At 49.4% G+C, this 20,440-nt stretch overlaps 1 protein-coding gene across 2 annotated transcripts; it reads right to left on the bottom strand.

Moving 5' to 3' along the window:
- Positions 1–5,952: 5,952 nt before the first annotated feature.
- On the bottom strand, positions 5,953–18,480 carry LOC117580721 (ATP-binding cassette sub-family A member 13). Of its 2 annotated transcripts, XM_034267386.1 has the most exons (11): positions 18,317–18,480; positions 12,738–13,164; positions 12,535–12,677; positions 12,389–12,472; positions 12,183–12,323; positions 11,894–12,033; positions 10,708–11,829; positions 10,107–10,635; positions 9,373–10,046; positions 8,045–9,312; positions 6,396–7,971 (listed from the first exon to the last, which is right to left on the bottom strand). In XM_034267386.1, exons 2-11 carry the CDS (start codon positions 13,037–13,039, stop codon positions 6,396–6,398), a joined length of 5,979 nt encoding a protein of 1,992 aa, XP_034123277.1. In that variant the 5' UTR covers positions 13,040–13,164; positions 18,317–18,480. The 2 variants fall into 2 exon arrangements, with proteins under 2 accessions (XP_034123278.1, XP_034123277.1); XM_034267387.1 differs by lacking the exon at positions 18,317–18,480 and having other exon boundaries at positions 5,953–7,971; positions 12,738–13,039.
- Positions 18,481–20,440: the final 1,960 nt, after the last annotated feature.

Below are 20,440 nucleotides of genomic sequence, written 5' to 3'. Positions count from 1 at the left end.
CTGCATTTATTGATATACTCTCGTACCTTAAGCTCTCGTAAGTCCACCCATTTCCCCTTTTGCATCATCCACTTTGACAGATGTAGAGCCACCAAGCAATCAATATGTCAATCTCCCCACACACGCAAACACACACAGACTCTGCCCGTAAATCCTCTTTCGAGCCTAAACGTGGGTGTCGCTGCCTAGAGTGCGAGAGTTATATTTGATATTCCACCCGTTGCTCCACCCATTTCCATGTGTTGTGTCTGCCATTGGGCGCGGGAGCTTACTTACTTATCATAAGGAACAGTTGCAGTTAAATTTAAGTGACTGCCCCTGCCACAGCCCTGACATACAGGCATACAGACAGATTGACAGGCGGACATACAGAAAGAAAGAAAGAAGTCAACGCGTCCGCGTCGTCTTAGCCACTTTCATGCGCTTTTGTCAATTTCGTTTTACGCGCTGCGACTTTTAAATAAAAAAGATGCTTCCGTTTCGTCTCGTTTTCTGTCGCTTGGCTCCTTATGCGCATTGATGCTAGAAATCCGTGCGATGTCTCCGTCAAAATGTATCCTGGCATGTGTATGGATGAGTAGCATTTGCCTGCCACGCCTGCCACATGTCGTCGTCGCGAACGCCCTTTTGCACTCTTGCCAAAGCGCTGCCAGGGAAGGGCTGATGTGTGTGCGATGATGATGATGATGATGATGAAGATGATGAGGAAGAACAAGCCAGCAAGTCCCAGTGGAGCGCGCGAGAACAAAGACAAACGAAATGGCGGAAAATGCAACTTCGATTTCAATTGAGAGCGGAATTGAGAGACGAGACCCAAATGCGTTGCAACGTTGACAACCTTTGACGATGTCTATCTTTCTGTGTGTCTATCCGTGTGTCTGTGTGCACATCAAAGTCATCGACGAGTCAGTCGTTAGGACTGCTTCTGGGGCTGCCACTTAGCTCCTTACCTTTAAATGGCAAACAGCGCATGGAGCAGGAGGCACCAGTGCAAATGGTTGCAGCAAAATGCTGATGTATGTATGCCATTCGTATGGAGATGTATGCTAATCATAGTGGAGGGCAAGGCAAATGGCAGCAAGCGGCACAAGTGATCAAAGTAAAGCTCTCTCTGCCATTCTGAAGAACCTTAAAGACATCCTTGGCTGGCAAAATGCAACTCGTTTATTGTATCCACATTAACAGGAGGTTTCATTCTCTTTAGTTGGCATTTTGGCTGAAGGATGCCCCATGCAACATTCCCCCATGCCCCATTATACTTGCTGATGCGCTGAGTGCACACTCAACAGGCGAATGCCCATTTGTATCTCTTGAGACACACCTTCCTCTGTCTCTCTGTCTCTCTGTGTCTCTGTCTCGCTGTCTGTATTCCCTTGGGATAACTTTTTGGGTGAAGAAGTGGCTCGGGGGGCAGGTCTCCCGCTGAATGATTGCCATTTAGTTTGCCACTTGCGACTAATTCGAGAGATCGCTGAGAGCTGCAGACAGATTTCATTATTTATGCACTTGTGTTTGTGCCGCACGCCTCGCGAATCGCATGTCCTGCCCTGCCACGGCAGACTCCCTCCCTGCCTTCCCTCTTCCTGCCGACAATTAACTTTGTTTTTCGCTTACATTTTCACGCCATTTTTTGGGCAAATTTCTCTTACAATTTTCCTCCTGCTGAGCACTTTTTATGCTTTTATTTATTTCCAACTGCAGTCTGAAGTTGAAGTTGAAGTTGAAGTTGAGGTGGCGCGAGGCTGCATGAACGGAGCTGCCGGAGTGAAGCTTGAATTGAGTTTGCTTTTTGTTTGTTGTTTGTTAGTCCTGCTCCTGGTCCAGGACCAGGTCCAGACTGCTCCTGCTGCTCCTGCTGCTCGAGGCCGTCGCTTCGCACCTTTATGGACTTCTTCATCAACGCGCTTGAAACTTTTTGGCTCAAGAAACGAAGTTAGCGCCAAATGAAAATGGCCAACATTTGATGGAAGCTGCAAAGGGGCAAGCAGGCAGCAGGCAGCAGGCAGCAAGCAGCAGTTGGGGAGGCCAGTGTGGCAGGTTGTCAGGTGGCACGGCCAGCAAGCTATAATTGAGTTATTTGCGCAGTCTTTTGCCTCAACAAGGTAGGCAGCAATTAACCGTGGCACAGAGCACAGAGCACACAGACCCTGCCCCGTAATGGTGAGGCTCCGCAACATTGCCTTTAAAATGGAAACAACATTTTAGCAGCGACTTTCGATGCACTTCTCGCAAGTGGCAGCTGAGTGGCGGTCCAAAGCAGGAACTGGGTCTTGGCCTGCCATAATTCCAATGATTAAATATTGCATTAATCACTGAGGAGCTGCAGAACTGGGCCATCCATTGGCGCATCCACTGGGCCCTCGAAATCAAAGCCTCAATTCCAATTCCAGAACGAGTCGCTGCTGATTCGGCCACAATTGTGCAATTAATCGGGGCTAAGCACTTGCAATCAGCTCCTGACCGACCCACAGGCTCATTAACGGGTTGGGCTGACCCGACCTTGACCCGCCATCGAGCCACCCACAGCCCTAAATCCCTTTTGCAGGACACTGCTGCCACCGCTGTGCTGTGCTGTGCTGGCGTTGCATTTTTAATTTTTACTTTTCAAAAATCCCTCAACGACTGTCCCCCACTGTCCCCTGTCCTACCCTGCCCTGCCCCCATTGCCAATTAGTCCAAAGGTCCAATCGCTGCCAAGGTCAATGGCCCATGGACTTAATGCTCAGAGGGGGAGACAGGAGACAGGAGGCAGGAGGGGAGAGTGCTGTATCCTGCATGGGGGATGGGGCAAATGGTACTACTTCATGGCCATTAGGCGTGCGCTTCGGCCCTAATTAATCATTGTTGAGTGAGAGTTCTGGCCAAAAACACACACACACAAACCAAATAAAAACTATTAGACACAAATGTGAGTTTTTTTTTTTGCTTTTCGCTTATCGCTTTCCCTTCGTTTCCGCCTGCCTGCCCTTTGTCCCGTTGTCTCCGCCATCGCACAATGTGCGCTTCCGGCTAGCCAGGGATCCGGAAAGGAGGAGACAGCAGCCGGTAGACAGGAGACAGTAGACAGGAGACGGGAGAGAACAGCGCACACAAATTACTTAAAGATAGATAGAGAGAGTCCAGAGTCCAGAGTCCAGAGTGCGGATAAGGTGTGGGATGCGTGTGGTACCTTCCAGGGTGAACGGGGCGGAGGGGACTGTTCAACGACGCGTTATTTCCGTTTCCGCATTGAGTGATGAAGTTCCAAGGGTCCTGCCCTGCTGGCTCCTGGCTCCTGGCTCCTGGCCTATGCCAACCTCCCCAACCATTATTATTCTTCTTTTTGCCTCTGCTCCTCTCTCTCTCTCACTTTCTCTCTCTCTCGGATTACCCTTTGCAGCGGGTATAACGATAATTCTGAGATTTTGCTGTGTGCTCCTCCCAGCAAGGGTATCTGAAGTTTCCTTTCTGTTCTGTTCTGTGCCGTTCGGCTCTGTTGTCCGCTCTGTTTCGCTGCTACTGGGGGCAAGTGATAAAATGTTTTATGTGCCCCAGTGTCTGATAACAATAAATAACGCCATCAGGACGAGAAGGAGCCCCTGGAAGAGCGCTGCTCGATGGAGCAGCAGGGCCGAGCGCTGGCATGTAAACAAATTGGTGTTGAAGGCATTTAGTCCTTTGTTGCTGTCAAATGAAATTTGCGGCACGGCACGGCACGGCCCAGACAGTTCGTTTGTTTAGGCCCTCGTAGAGTTTTCCGCTTTTGGTGGGTGCCCTTTTACTTTCCCATCCCTCTTTGGGTGTTTTTTTTCCAGCCCTGCCTTTGATGAATTGTAATCAGCATCCAATAGGGCAGAGCGATGGGCCTACTGGTCCTAAATGGAAGGGTTCGTCGTATTAATCATCTCTATTGTTAAATCCTTGTCGAAGTTTATTTTGTGTGCTTTGGCGACACTCGATTCGATTCGATTCGATTAATTGGCAAAAACAACAAGCAACAGTTGGGCGGGGAAAATGTCTGAAGAACATGAAAGAGAGGGAAATGAGAGGCGCGGAATGTGAGTCTAATAAACAGTAAAAGTACATAAAGTGCTACATATAAGCTTCAGTGCTAGCCATGTGTATATGTGGCTATATTTTGTCCACATCCTTTAGCTTTTTGCATATCCTGTGCATAATTTAAACGGAAGGACAAACAAACAAATAATTGCACATTAATTTATTGGCATTCTCATTAGGATCGCAATTAAATTGGTTGCATTTTTTTTGCTTTACTCTTTACTTAATAAAAGCATAATTGAATAATTATGAACAGCAAAAAAATGTTTATGTAAATTTGCGAATAATTCATGGAGCTCGCTCGCTGCGCCGCTCGGGATATTTAGCCAAATTAAATATACAAAACTAGCTTCGGAAAAGGAATATCTACCGCATTGCAGCGGTTTACAATCGAATGCCATTCAATGGGAATGTGTTCTGTAATATATACAGTATATCTGTAATACCTTTGGCGCTCCTTCACCTTCAATTGTTATATTTTGTCACACACTTTCCCTAGATGTATTGCAGTCGTCATTCGCTTCTGTCATTTTCCACTTACAGCTACCGATGTATGGTACATATATGCGGATTAACCCCATCCACGTGCTTTTCTTATTTAAGGCAAATAAATATTTTCCTGTCCACCTACCAGCCAGCCAATCCATCCACCGACTATCCAGAGGCGGAGGGAGCATCATTTTACGAGTAATTTGGTTATGCATCGCCTCACATGCAGCCGCCTTTCTGGCCATGTGAAAATGAAAGAATGGCCAATGGGAAAATGGGCAAATGTGGAAAAGGTGACGGGAAACGAGAAACGAGAGGTAGCTGAACGCTGAACGCTTTTAATTATGTTGATTTTTCGCTGATTTAATTTTTACCTGCGTTCGTTAAGTTCGGAACAGCAGCAGCAACGGTAGCGGCAGCGGCAGCGGTAGCGGCAGCAGCACAAACCAAATGGAATTTAATTTAATCCTTTTGCCCGAAAGCCCCTTTGGAAAAACATTTCACTTTTTTGTTCAAATTGACCAGGAAAGGCAGAAAAAAAAAACAAAACAAAAAAAATAGAAACACAGAGAAACGCAGAGAAAAAGGCAAATTATAAAAGCGCTTTGGCAAACGAATTTTCACCGAAATCCGTACCCCTTCCCGCCCACACCATTCCTTTCTACTGCGGAATAGACGAGAGAGCGTGCGAGGGAGAGAGCGGGGAAAAATACTTCAAAAGCATCTATTCAAATACAAACGAGCGAGAGGGGGTGAGAGCGAGGGTAAGGATAGCCCAGACTCTTTTGGGGCACGTTTTGGTTAATGTTACACCATTTTTGGTTTAATTACTTTTTAGCTTTCGACCCCAACCCCCAGCTGCACACTTTCGACTGCACTTTTGCCGCGCCACTTGCGCAGTCAACAGCTTAATTAAATATCCTTTCGCCACCCCAAGGATATCTCGCTTGCTCTTTTTTTGGTTGCCTTGAAAGTAGTTCAATAATTGTATCAGAGCTCCGCCAGATGAGCTAATTCGTTGGCATTATGTGGCTTAAGAGAGATTTGCGGTAATTAACAGATGAATACAAGCAGTGGAAACTGATTGGGCTGTAAAAACACTTAAATTGAATACTGTAGAAGGTGTAACTGTAGAAGTAAGCTCCAGCAATGAAAACTGCTGCTGCACCACAATGGGGGTTGGTGCGCACGCTGCTTATCCAATGCGAAAGCAGTGCGGATCGGGAGAGCGAACGCTGTTAGAAAGCGTTAACATTGAGCTGTAAACGCGAAGCGGCTGGCTTTCCCCTTGCTGTTAATGTAGAGCGGCCACAACCAAGCAGTGCTCTGGCTATTCACTGTGTGCGTTAACAGTCTGTTTACCGGCGGAGCCAACAGCTCTGTTCGCCCGTTAGAGCTCCACGCGAAGTTCATGCATAGCTTGAGTTATTTTCTCACACATTTACTACTTTCACTTTATTCATATTCCAGCATATCGTATTGTATTGTAAATGTCGTATCGTAGGTAATATTAGAGGTATTGTACACTCGTAGAACTTGTGCCTGATGAACCTGTTTCGAGGGTCGTTGTAAGGGGGCATTGGCATAGCTGCATTTATGTAGTAGAAACGTATAACGTATCGAAATAAATAGGTCTTTTGCTGGTCCAAACTTATTGTCTAACAGAATACCCGAACAGAAAACAGATGCAGAAACAGAAATATTGAAAAACTATCACTGGATCCGCGTCCGATCTTATCACAAAAAAAAAAACTAAAAAAAACGACACACACACATATTCTCGTCTCTAAATAAAAAAAAAAACAAAAAAAATATGACTAAAGACAATCAATTAATTAATTATTGCAGCGATGCAGCGAAAGAATCACTCAAGTGGTCGTCTCCTCGTAGCCGCAGTGGATGTAGCCGGTGGAAATGGAACCGCTAACAGCCGCCGATTTGCTGGGCAGCCCATTCTCCTCCTCCTGCAGGCCATTCGAGGCGGAGACGGAGAGGGTCTTCTCGCTGCAATCCAGTATCCTCTCGAAGACCGCCTCGAAGCGGCAGCGGTTGACGGAGAAGCGGGTGATGCCCACGGACATGTCCCGCAGGGCGGCAAACAGCTCGGAGAGCAGTGGACAGGGAGCAGCCCCAGGTGTCGAGGTGTCTCCGCCCGCACGCACCTTCACCAGGAAGCGCAGACTGTGGGCGTAGTGCTGCAGGTCGCAGGCGCCCGGCAGCCGCTGTGGCAGCATCTTGGCCAGCAGTGCCTGCTGGGCGGGTGGGCAGAAACAGCTGACGCTGTAGTAGCCTCCATGCTCGGCCTTGAGCCGGGCGGGACTGCTGCTGGCCACGATCTGGCCCGCCTTCAGCACCGCCACGCGCTGGCACAGATGCTCGATCTCGGAGACCGAGTGTGAAGTCAGCACGACGGCACGGCGGGCGGCCAGCAGATGCTCAATGGTCGCGTAGACAAACTCCCGCGTCACCGGATCCATGTCGCTGGTGGGCTCGTCCATGAGGACGGTGGGCGTGTGGCCGCAGCAGGTGGCGGCCACCGTCAGTTTGCGTCGATTGCCGCCGCTCAGGTTCCGCACCTGGACATCCCGGTACGAGCGCAGCTCGTAGGTGTCCAGCACCCGCGCCAGCAGCAGATCCAGATGCAGAATGCCACGCAGGCGGCCATAGAAGAGGATGCATTCGCGCACGGTCAGCAGCGGATCCAGCGGATTGCTCTGCGGGCAGTAGGAGACGCCGGGCTGCTCGAGGTGGATGTGCCCCACATTTGGCTCCAGCTGCCCGGTGAGCACCTTGAAGATGGTGGACTTGCCAGCCCCATTCTTGCCCAGCAGCCCGAAGCACTCGCCCCGCTTGACGCCGAAGTGCACCTGGCGGACGGCGTAGCGGCCGCGGCTGTAGGCCACCCAAAGGTTGTCCGCACGCAGAGCCTCGCCCGGCTCCACGCAGCCCTTGAAGATGCTCTGCAGACTGACGATCTTCAGCTGCTGCAGCTTGTCCAGCTCGCGGCGGTAGTGCCAGTCGAGGAGGCGCTCCAGGCGCTTCCACAGCCGCTGCAGCAGATGGCACTCGATGAGGACATTCAGCACGAGTGCCGCGACACCCACCAGGGCGAGGGCAATGAAGTGGCGCTGCAGCAGATCGCTGGCCAGCGGATGCTTGTACGAGTCGATGTCGTAGCGCTTGAATATCAGCGCCACCATGTAGTTCTTGCACAGCTCCAGCAGTCCATCGCCCAGCGCGTGCTGGGGGAAGATGAGGAAGGCCTCGTTCAGGCCATGCCGCCAGCCATCCCACGCAGTGCCCTCGCCCACAACGCCCAGAATGAGTATGATGCCCATGGTGACCAGTGGAATGATCATGTTTGCACAGAAGATCGACACAATGGCAATGCTCGAGTCGCTGAACAGCTTCTCTGCCACATGTACAGCCGGAACGCAGGCAAAGCTAAGCAAAACGAAACGAAACGAAAAGTGAGTGAGATTGAAAGGTGAAAGGAAAGGTTTCTCGGTGCACCCACCTAAACATCAATGAGAGTCCAATGATGCCAATCAGCTGCTGTCTGGCGACAAACACCGGCATGCTGAAGATCAGCACGATGCCCAGGCAAACGACGAGGGCCAGCACCATGATCAGATAGTCCCACAGGAAGGCCACCAGCCAGTAGGTCACAGCCGAGACGCCGCACAGTCGCTGCTGCAGCTTCTCACCGCTGATGCGCTCGTTGACGAGATAAACGGCATTGGCGGCCACCACCAGCCCGAAGGCAATCAGCAATATGAACACCATGCAGGAGTCGCCAGCCTGCCGCAGCAGCGAGCTGGTACTGAGCTCCGCAAAGCCCAGCTTCCACGGCTCGTTGCGGGTGAGTATCCCGTACTCCGAGTCGTTCAGGCTGGTGCGCAGCAGCTCCGAGTTCAGGTCGTTCAGCCAGGCCATCATTGCGTGGTAGCCCTTGTTGTTGTACCAGACAGTGGCACCCGACCCGTTCAACCCATAACCACCGTAGCGTCGCTCCCTGAACTCATCGAGGGTCGTCAGCACCCAGTCGTACGCCTGCGCAGAGTCACTGAACTCATGGCAGTCGGCGGAGGAGTCACCGCAGCTGGCTCTTAGACCTGGATAGAGCTGCTCGGTGAATGGTGTGAGACTCTCGCGGCTGAGCAGCTGTACGCTGTGCGGGTAGAGGGCCCTGGTGAGGGGCAGCACCGTGTCAAAGTCATCCTCCAGGCGATAGCTGACGAACCACATGGCACACAGCTCGAACACGGCCGGCAGCAGGAGCACGTACAGCAGCAGGCGATAGTTGCGGGCCAAGTGCCGCAGGCGCTTGCCAAACAGCAGTCGCATCTGCACACAGGACGAGGGTGGATCCTCGGACACGTCCGCGGGTCCCGCCACAATGCTGCTCTCCGATGATGCTGCTGCTGGTCCCACCTTTGGCTGCTCCTCGTTGCGACTGAGTTGCTCAAACTCCTGCTCCAGGCTGCTGCTCGACGAGAGCTCCACCTCGCTGATGGCTCCGAGGGACTCCTGCTGCTGCAGCAGCTCCAGGAACTGCACGGCAGCGGGTGTCAGATTCTCCGCATAGCTGGCGCTGATGGTCAGCCGATGCTGGTTCAGCTCCTCCTCGCTGGCAGGCAGCAGCTGGCTGTTGGTCAGCAACTGCTTGCTCCTGGCCGCCACATGAGCCGCCACTGGGGCATCCGCGCAGCGCATCTTCAGGCTGTAATTGGCCGTGCAGAGATGCTGCAACGAGTCGCGACTGTGCTGGGCAATGATGCGACCCTGTGGATGAAGGATTAGCAAGGGAAATCTCACACACATAAACTGGGAGAAGCCACTCACGTTGCGCATGATGACCAGCGAGTCGCTGAGGTACTTGGCCTCGTCCAGAAAGTGGGTGGCAAATATCACGGCTCGACCCTGGCGCAGCTGTTCGATCAGATGCCAGATGTCCTTGCGCGCCTTGGCATCCACGCCGTTGCACGGCTCGTCCAGGATGACGACACTGGGCGAGGCAATGAAGGCAATGGCCACACAGAGGCGACGCCTATAGCCACCCGACAGCTGCCACGACGGATAGTCCTCGTGCTGGCCAAAATTGAGGCTCTTCAGTGTGCGACTCACCTCCGCCTCGACGCTGTCCGCCGACGCCATCTCGCCCGATCCAGAGCCACTGCCACTGGGGGACATCTTTATGTTGGCATACAACTGCAGATGCTCGCGTGCCGACAGCTTTGGTATGAGAATGTTGTCCTGCCAGCAAACGCCGACATTGTGCTCCCCGGCGAGCAGCACCTTGCCGCCCGTCTGCCGGATCTGGCCGGTGAGCAGCTTGATGAGGGTGCTCTTGCCGGCCCCATTGCGACCGAGCAGGCAGCTCACCTGATTGCGAGCAAAGTCCAGATTCAGATTGGACACGGCACACCGGTTGCCGTAGAGCTTCGTGACATTCAGCAGCGAGGCGCCCAACTTGTCGTCCAAATGGGAGCGCACAACCCGCACGAAGCTGTACTCGGCTGAAAGTTGGATTCAAACTTAGAACAGGTCCAGCGGGAAGATCCTCAGGGATAACTTACTCTTCTTCCACCTCTGATAGGCATAGCCAATGGCTGCGTAGAGCAGAAAGTCGAGCAGGAACATCAGCATTGCCATGGCGCACTCGCTGCGCGCGGGTCCCAGCTGGATGAGTTGGCCACAGGTGAGGCCCTGCTGCTGCAGCTCCATGCGCATCAGTTCGCCCCAGCCCTTGGCGAAGGCCGTCGTGAAGGAGAGATCCACCAGGAAGCTCTCCAGCAGATTCAACTTTGCATCGAACATCAGCACAATGATGAAGGGGCAGAGACTGATGAAGAACAGCAGCGATGTGGCCACCGCACCAATGTTGGCAGAGGTAAAGAAATTGGAGCACATGTAGCAGAAGGAGATGAGGCAGGCGCCAAAGCTCAGGCAGTAGAACATCACGAAGAACCAGTTGGTGTGCGAGAGGATGCCGCCGCTGTAGAGCACCACGCTGATGAGCACAAAGATCAGGCACAGCTCCATGAGGCTCATCAAGGCCCAGGCCAGCAGCTCCGAGTGAGCCTTCAAGCCCATCGAACGCATCAACTACAAAAGGGAATACAACGAATATTAGCAAAGAGTAACGGACACGCTGTACACTCCACTCTCCACTCTCACCATACTGTTTCTGCTCTCTCGCATCCAGATGCGCTCCCGCACACAGATCGCCACGGCCACCACCAGGCCCAGGCAGTAGGCCAGCTGCACGGCCTGGGCGAGATAGAGTCCCCGCTTGAACTCATCGTTGACGTACGCGGGATAGGGGAACTGTTTCGTGTAGAACTGCATGTTGTCCACCTCGAACTTGGGCTTCTTGTTGCCGGCACCGCCGCCCCCAAGGCCGCTCAGCAGATCCAGCAGGCCCTGACGCTTCGAGCGGCTGAGTACTTCGCCATCGCCATCAGTATTCCCATTACCGCCCTGTACATCCTCCAGGTTGAGCAGAAACCCTGGCTTAAAGGTTGTTTCCTTCGTTTCCTGCGCCACTGTGGTGCTGGGTGGAGGGGCAGTGGTCTCTGGATCCTGGATGGCTGAGGTGATAGCCTCCGAGGAGGTGCTCTCGATGCTCAGATCAAAGTCATCATCATCATCGTCGTCATCGTCGTCTGCGGCATCCACAGCCTTGATGCTGAACAAACTGCCGGGCGATCGGGTGGCGGGCTCCTCCGCAATGAAGCCCGCCTCGTCCCGCTTGTGCTTGACAATGCCCAGATCCACCATTTGCTTGAGCTGCACGAACCCCCGATGGTACTTCATGTCGATGATCATGCTGTCCGCGGGTCCGGGGAACCAGAAGCGGTTCCTATTCTCGAACGTTGGCTGCGTGTTGTCCGTGTCCATGTGCAGGCGATAGACCACCTCCTTGGTGCCGACACTCTCGAAGTTCAGGGCCGCCAGGAACATGCGCTTCTGGTTGAGATCGTAGGCGCGCTGCTGCAGCTCCTCCACGCTATCCACGGCCACAAAACGGTCCGCAGACACGCACTCCATCAGATCCGAGACGGTGGTGAGTATGTCATAGATGATTTGATTCGTGCGTATGAACAGGAACACTCGCTCGATCTCCTCGATGTCAAAATCATCGCCGACAACGCTCTTCACCAGCGGCGAGCGGGCCAGCTTCAGCAGATTATCAAAGGCCAACTGAAAGGTGGCATTCGTGTGGAGTTTGGTGAGGATTGTGCCCGCTGCCTGCGACAGTTGCTTCAGTTTGTCCAGCTCCTCGAAGGTGGCATTGCTCTGAGGAAAAACACACACGCGAAATTGGTAATGGAATGGAGAAGATTTCTCTCAGGCTACTCACAAACTTCACCACACTCTCCGTGAGTGTATTCGCTGGAGTGTAGAGTATCTTGCCCTGGATTATCGGCTTGATGGTGTTCCATGTGAGCTTGCCCTGATTCGTGGAGGTCACATCCAGGTAGAGCCGCTTGCAGTACTTGGCTGTGGGGGGGGGATCAGCAGAAAAGGGGGAAATATAATCTCGAGGGTAGACTGTGAGATGAGCAGCAGCTAACTTGGCCTCCAGTCCACTGTTCCACTGGTCTGCCTTCTGGCTCTGCCGCTGCTTTTGTCGCTGCTTTGATACTCACTTGGCATGGCATCCAGTTCCGCGTCATTCACCTCGCTAAAGTCCTCCGAATAGAGGATGTCATTGACCAAAGGAATGCTCTCCGTGCTGGGAAATGGATGGCCACACAGCAGCGTTCCCAGTTTCACAAAAGTCTCGCGATCTGCAGGAGCAATTTCAACCGATTAATGGACTCAAGGATTCAAGCAAAAGATTCCATCCACCTACTGGAGAACAAGTGCTTGACGTCAAAGCTGTAGTTCATCATGCGCTCAATCTCTGGCACCAAGGAGATAATTTCCGTGATGTTTGCTAAAGGAAAAAGGGTAGATCCTAGTTAGTTAGATCCTTGGGCAATCCCTGGGTCCACTCACTGCGTATAATGTCTAGATGATCGCTGGTTATGAGTGCCGTCACCGCGGACACAAAGTTCGCCTTCTCCGCCAGCTCCACGATGGCCGTGTGCAGCTTGTCATCCGTCACAAAGACATTCACCACACCGATCACAGAGTGGAGTCTGCAAAGAAGAATCACTAAATAGAAGGCAGTAAATGTATGAGAGTTCCATGGAACTTACGGCGCGCCCCTCCATTTGGTGTACTCCTCGTAGGGCGTCGCTGGCAGGCACTTGTTCTCGAGGCTGCAAATGTAGGAGAAGGCACTGGGCACCATTTGGTTCTTGGTGGGCAGCAGTCTGGTGGGATACTGGCAGGCGGCCTTCTCCTCGGAGCCATACTTCATGCGTATCAAATACAGCATCATGAAGAGCAGAATGGGCCAAATGAGTAGCGTGAGGGTGAGGCCCTTTTGGCGCCATCGCACCAGGAGATCCTTGCGCAGCAGCACACGGATCTCCCGCGTATTGAAATGCATCCTCATACTCGGTCACGCACTCGATCTCAGTGCAAGCGCCAGATCTGTGCTGCTACTGCTGGAATGATCTGTAGTGGTTGTGATCTCTTTGGGTCTTCACAAACAGTCCAATCATTGAGGCATCTTGCGGCCTGCAAGAGATTGAGTTGGGAGGGGTTTTAAAAGGCTGCATGCTAACGGTTGCAGAATTGTGGGGCCCTAACAGATCCATCAAAATGAATCAAACAACAAAGAAGTCAGTCCCAAGCTACCAAAAAGGATAGCCAAAAGAATGGAATGGAAGAAATTGTATAGCTTCTCATGCGAGTAGCTGATTCTGTAATGCCGTGAAAGGGCATTCGCAGCAGCATCATCAGCATCATCATCGATTTCCTGCCTTGTGTATGAGTCGGTACTTCCCTATCGCATAATTAGCTGGCTGTTTGTCTACCGCGTTTGTTGCCTGGTTTCCTTTGTGTGTGGCGTGGTGTGGTTTCGTTTGGTGTATCTCCGATTGTATCTCCAATACGGTTTTAGTTTCGATTTGCACATTGCTAATTCAGGCAGGCCAGGCCAGGCCCGGCCCGGCCCGGCCGTTAATTCCGCTGTGGTTCGCCTTCAAATTGCACTTCCCCCTCTCGGACCCATCCAGCTAAAGAGCGTTGATGGTGGTGGTGCCGAGGGGGGGTGGGGGCAGAGAAGCAATGACAATTATTTTAAAGCGTGCTTCTGTAATTTAATTTAAATGAAATTATTGCCTGAGTCACTGACCGACCGAACGATGCCGAACAATTATAGATCATTTCACCGTCTCCACACTCCGGAGTGCACTGCAGTGCAGTTGAGGCCTAAAGCTGTGATGAATCTTTTGCAGGAATCCCTCGTAACCTTGTCCTCCTAATCACAGCACTCACAGTGCTCGAAACTATCCATTAGATTTAACAGCCGCACTCTCAGGTGGGGGGAGCAGATGGGCCGCATCCATTACCCAGGCAGACATTTGCCGGTGCGATTTATGGCTGGTTGAACCTCGCTGAAAACCAGTTACAAATCAAATAATGCTCGTCTTTAGCTTGTGTATACTGTATACTGGATACTGGATATATAAAATAATAATAAACTCCTGTTCTGTTCTGTTCTTGTCTGTTCGGTTTGCATTTCGTATGCAAAGCTTGTGACTTGTGACTTTTGCATACCCATACACACAATCGGTGGATCCGTTTGTGTGGACTGTCTGGCTACAGGTTCATGTTCAGGTTCAGCTTTTGTCGTGTGATTCGATGCGATCTACGATCGAAAGTGAGAAAATCCCAAGCGAGACAAAAGAATATTAAGCCACAGCCAATTCTCGATAGAGTCGACGAACATTTGGAAATGTTAAAGGATGAGACACATGGAGTGATGCCAGTGTATCGCAGTGAAGCATAGATTGAGGTACCCTTTAATGAATATTTCCAATGAAAACAAACGCAAATTCGATTGCAAAACGGTGCAGTAAATGCCATGGGAAACGGTTAAAAACCCGCTTCCAGCAATTTTCACATCTAAAACGGAATATGCTTAAAATGCAACAATAAATAATCGCACACATTCGCTGCAGCGGTTGATCACTGTAGAAATCATTGCCCCAGAAACCATTGTCTCTGTCGTGGCGGTTCTCCACGTATTTCGGAAACAATACAAGTATTTCCCATAAGAGCAAACCCCAAAAAATAAATCACACACACACCAAGCAAGTTATGTGCTAATGGGAACCAGTTACCCATTTCCATTTCCAGTGCAAGTTTTAGTTTTAGTGTTTGGAGATTCATTTTCTAGTTGCGATTGCAGCTTGCAGCTTGCAGTTCCAGTTGCAGTTTTGTTGATTAGCCAACAGCATAATAGGTTGACTCAATGTAATCATCAATGATCGTTCGATGGGGGAATGGGATTATCTAACCGATTGACCTGAGTCGACCCGGCATTTGCTCCACTTTAAGCTTTGTGCGATGTTTTCGGAGGAGCCATCTATCATCTGTACTGGCGCTGATGCTACGCTGTGATTATTGCAAAGTAATTTAATTATATACACAAGCAACGTAGTAAATCCCCCACTATATATTTTACAACCACAATTTAGAGTTCAAACTTACGCCAGAACTTTCGTGGTTCTTTTTCTAATTGCCAGCTGGAAGATATTGAGTGGGGAAGATATTCCCCCACGTGCCCCAGGCGGGCACGAGTCGTACATTACTTTGCGAATGCACTCGTACCGCTCCGTACCCCTTACCCTTAGACGTATTATAAACCAGACTTTGGACCACTTCACTTTGAGCATTTAGACTAATTAAAATCACAGCTAAAATCAGCAACAGAAAGTGCGCTGGTGCTGGTGCTGGTGCTGGTGGCTGGTGCCGGCGTTTTGTTATGATGCAGTCGCTAAACAGGATTTTGATGGTGATTTGAAAGTAATCTCCCCTGCTGTACCCGTATGCTCGTATACCCTGTTGTGCAATCAAAACTTGTTTAAATCACGTTCAAATAGCTGAAGCAGAAGCAGAATCGGACTCAGAATCAGAATCAGAAGTGCCAGCAGCGGCAGAGGCCATCTAATGCTCAATATAGAGTTCAGATCAGGGATCTATCCCTTGCATTCGAGAACTCTGATTAGAGCCCGACAGACAGACAGCGGAGCACTCACTCGTTAATACATAAGATGGAGATGAGAGCACCCACCTTGGACAGCAGCTTCTGTCAGTCGCATTCCCAGACCAGACAATCAGCCTCACTAAATCATCTAGTAATGCGCTGGAGCACTAATATCTCATACAGATGGGCATGGTGCGGAGTGGGGGCTTCGGTTCTGACAGTTTTACGATGATGTGAGCGAACGAGCGCCATTTATCATCTAATCGAATGAGCGACCTTGACCATGAGTCTCACCACTGAAGAGCGAAATCTAGCAAACTGAATTTGAATATTAAATAAAAACTAGAAACTAGTTTGTGGCTGTCCACTAGGCGTGTGGCATGGCTTTTTCTGCCTCCCCCGGAACACTTCTCTGCACCATAATCGTGGTATCGTGTAATGCATTTTGTTCTGATGATTATCCCAATTACACATCCGCTCTCTCTCTCTCTCTCTTCTATCTTTGGGTATTGTATTAGCCGAGAATATCGCTCGACAAAAGTCGCGTGTGGCTGGCTCTGCTGCAGTGACGCGTTTTTTTCCGCTACTTTTGATTTTTGTCAGTTGTCATCGGCTAATGATTATACCCAATATAGTACGTCAGTACGGATGCCCAGATGTCTCCGTAAATATATTTATCCCTAGCTATTTCTGGCTCTTAATTCTTAATTATTTATAAAGAATTCTCAGCATGAGGAAGCCCTGCAGCTAAATTGGCAGCAACCGACTGAGTTGCACTGTCGCATGACACGTGTCGGCAAGGAATGTTAAGGGATTAAAGTGGCTCCCACATCTCCCACTTGGCGCCAGTTTGTTTTTGCCTAGTTCTGCCTTTGCTTCTGCTTCTGCTTCGATCGATCGAACGAACGATCAGCGTGAGTTGGCAAGCACCGCAGAGCGTAGAGTTGGCTAAAACGATATGTACATACTTTAGATATATAGACACACTCGTAGGTTTGTATGTAGATTCTGTCGTATATTTTATTTATACGCTTTTGAAGCAGGCGGCTGCTGGCTGGCTGCATAGGAAATGCTTCTGACTCTTATTTATTTTGTTTTAATTTTACTTTTTCTTTTTATTTTACTTTGTTGCTGCTGCTGGAGAAGGCTTCAAAAGCAGCAGCAGCAGCTATCAAGGTCATTGCTTACATGTGCAAAAACTTGCGATGCAATTAAGTCTGGATATGCCCGTCGTTTAGCTGAGACTAACTGAATGAGTGAGTGTCTCCCTCCCTCCCTCCCTCCGTCTGGCTGTGTGCCTGTCTGTGATAACCAGTCTCTGATAATAACTGCTGCCTGTTGCTGTTTTACTGCTGCTGCTGCTGCTGCTGGTGCTGCTGCTCAAGGGCTATTGATGTTGTCGGTATATGCTAAAAGAATATGCTAATGTGGCCAGAATATTGCCAAACCAGAAGCAAGCGAGCGACAGATAGGGGATGTGGTGAGTTAAAAGATCTACACAGGTACATGAATAGTATGAGTGTTTGGGAGTATATAGCTACCCAGGCAACCCAAGTAAGATTTCCAAGATATTTGCAGTTCGCACGTTGCAATCTTTTGTAAGTTTTTCAACTTTAGATTCAATGTCGAAAACCTTATAGTTTTGCTGGATTTTTGCCTCTATAACACTTTGAACGTGTTAATTACTTGGATATGCATGTTAGCGATTTCTCATGCGTTAGTTGCGGTGTGCGGGGGTGGGTATAGAATACACTAACAAGGAATGGATACACCAAACAGGCAATAAAAGTGCTGCCTGCCAATCAATTCAGATCGCTCTACTCTCTGGTTAGGGTATCCACACGTTCCACACGTTTTTCCATGCTACGTGCTTGGTGTTTTCACTTTCGTTGGTTTGTTGTCGATTTTGCCACCTTCTTATGCTCGTTTGGCGTTGCTTTACGGCCACCCCACATATTTTCTATGGTTTGTCATGGCTGTTTTGCCTTTGCTCTTGCTCTCTTGCTGTCTTGCTCTCTTGGAGCTTTGTTTTGCTTTGTTTCTGGATGGAGCCAGCCTGCCCAAAAGGCAGATGAGCAATCGGTGGCGGGGCAACGTGCCAAGAAAACCCGATCCAGAAACAGAAGCAGAAAAAGAAAACCAAAACCAAAACTAAAAGCAACTACGATGGACCCCGGACAAGAAATCAAACTGAATAACAAGTTGAAAGCGATAGCGATTGAAAACAGCTGTCGGCACGCCACGGAACGGGGACGGAACCGAACGGCTTGAGTCGCTCTTTGCTCTTAAAGACCAAAAGCTTTTCAAGCCAGCCGGGCGGGCGGGCGGTCGGTAAGTGCATCTGTGTACTCTTTATCTCTTTTCTCTTTTTGCTTACAGATGGGAGGTGGAAAGTGACTTGAGGAAGGAGGAAGTAGAACCCTGGAACCACTTGGGAGTTATTGCGTATTGTGGAAAACTTTACTAAGACCCAAATCGGTTAACTGTGCCCAAAGGCCACCCTTCTTCCATTTAAAGGGCATACAAATGTCGCCATGGCTCTGCAGAATCCACATGCACTTTTATGTTGTTTGTTGTTGCGCTTGAAGCACTTTTTTTTTGGGTCTTGGGGCCTGCTGTTGCAAGCCCTACTGAATGAGTGGGACGGGCAATAATACAGAAGTGAAAAATACTTACTATGCGGTAGTTGAAGCACCAAACTGATGGACTACCTTCCCCCACTGAAGGTTGTCTGTTGTCTTTGGGGGTTATTGGTTTTTGGTTTTTGGTTCTTGGCACAGATGCAGATGCAGCAACCGTGAGAGACGCAAGCAAAAACAAAAACACACGCAAACACACTGAACACACAATACACAGCACAACACAACACAACACAACACACTTTTGGTGCTCCACTCTTGAGTTTTGTTGTTGAGTTTAAGTTTAAGTTTGAGTTCGGAGTTCGGAGTTCTGAGATCACTGATTCTAAGTCTGTTATGGCTGGGTGCGGCTTTGCAAGTGCATCCTCCCAACGCACTCACAGGAACAACAACAAACAACAAAAAAGGAGTTAGTCCGTTAGTTAGTTGGCTAAAAAACTGTTGCCAATATTCAATCAATCGCCTTCCAATCAAAAGCTCAACCGTCCGCTTCCAGTTCAACAATTGAACTGAGCTTGACGAAACGCGCGTACCGGGAATTATTTAATTCCGCAGCGTCGTCCGACGCTTCGCTCTTCGCTCTTCGCTCTTCGCTCTCCGTTGCGATCCGATCGACGCAACGCAAAGCGACGCCGTCTCTCCAAAACTTTAAAGCTCCCTGCAGCCACTACTCCTAACTGTTCTTTCTCAGATTGGCGATCTGCGATCTGCGCTCTGCGATTGCGTGACGGAAGCGAGATCACATATCCCACATTTCCAATTCGGATTTCAATATATTTCTATAATTAATAACTCCATAGATTTGGGGGCTGCTTTAATTGATAGTTCTAAACTGCTCCCTGTACTTATATCCAATGAAATGCCGAAATATGAAAAACCTTTTTCAAGCCCAAAAAGAGAGAGAGGGAGGGAGGAATGAATGGGGCTGAGTAGCAAATGAAGGCTAATTTGGGTGGCCAGTGGGGCGTGTAATGTTTGTACTTTGTACCCTGCGGGATCGGATCCATATGGTATATATGCCAATGGAAATGGTCGAGAGCTGACTCGACATATTTTCACACTGCAAGGAGATATCTACAAGGAAACCCCCAAAGCATAATAAATTGTTTGCCATCGCTTGATCATCATTACATATGAAGAATGGGATCCGTTGGGGAGCCTAAGACAAATACATTAAAAACAGACCCAGAATCAAAGTAAAACCCGCTTTCAACTGTTTTCTGATAAAGAACTCATTTGGAATGGGACAGTTAATAGAGAACAACAGAACTACCTCTTGGTGCCCTTGCACTGTTTTATTTGAATCTTGATTCAACCAAATGTCAGAACTATTTCCCCCATAAACAGCTGCATGCGAATCATGCAAGAGCTCTGGGCCAGTAATCTCTGCAATTTTCTAGTGCTTGAGTACCCAAAGAAATACCAAAACACCAAAAACTAAAGAACTTTTCCCCATTGGTTTAGGTAGAACAGAGCTTGGACGTACGCCAATGGCCACTGGCCACCCCGCATTCCCCTGGGCGTATTACACGAACCAGAACCATAACCATTCTCACATTCCCATTTGAGAACGAATAACAAATACAAATACAAATACAAATGTCCAAAAGATTCGCTTGGTTGCGTATCAGTTGGACATAATTGCCAAAGTCATTATTGCCCAGGCCCAGGCCCAGGCCCAGGCTGCGGATCGTAAAAAACTAAATGCTCAAAAATAGTACAAATTAAAATTAAAATTAAAAAACCAAATTATGAAATTGTTTATCAGAACAAAGAGCACAACCACATCTGCAAACGAGCAGCGATGGCAATCGCCAAAATACGTATACGAGTAGCAAAACGAAAGAAACCCCTAACTAAAAGCAATTAAAAAACAAGAAACACCGCCACCAAAAACAAAGAACTTTTACTAGAACCAATGGAGAGCTTATCATCAACCAAGATTTTACGTGCTCTCAGTCTGTGCTCTTTGGGTATACTCCCAGATGCGGGACAACCTGTTTACGCTCTTATTATCTTCCTTAAAGTTTAATTGTTTATTTAGCAAGACTAACAAATAAAAACCAATTTCATCCTTAAGTTCATTGGCGGCACAGGTTCGAGTATGTCTCTCCTATAATCCTTTGTTCCATACACTTCTGAGTGTTTTTAACATATAAAG

The sequence above is a fragment of the Drosophila guanche genome, unplaced genomic scaffold (assembly GCF_900245975.1).
Source record: "Drosophila guanche unplaced genomic scaffold, DGUA_6, whole genome shotgun sequence".
In the NCBI taxonomy this organism is placed as follows: Eukaryota; Metazoa; Arthropoda; class Insecta; order Diptera; family Drosophilidae; genus Drosophila; species Drosophila guanche.
The sequence above is the reverse complement of the archived record's forward strand: the minus strand, read 5'-3'. Positions and strand labels throughout refer to the sequence as shown.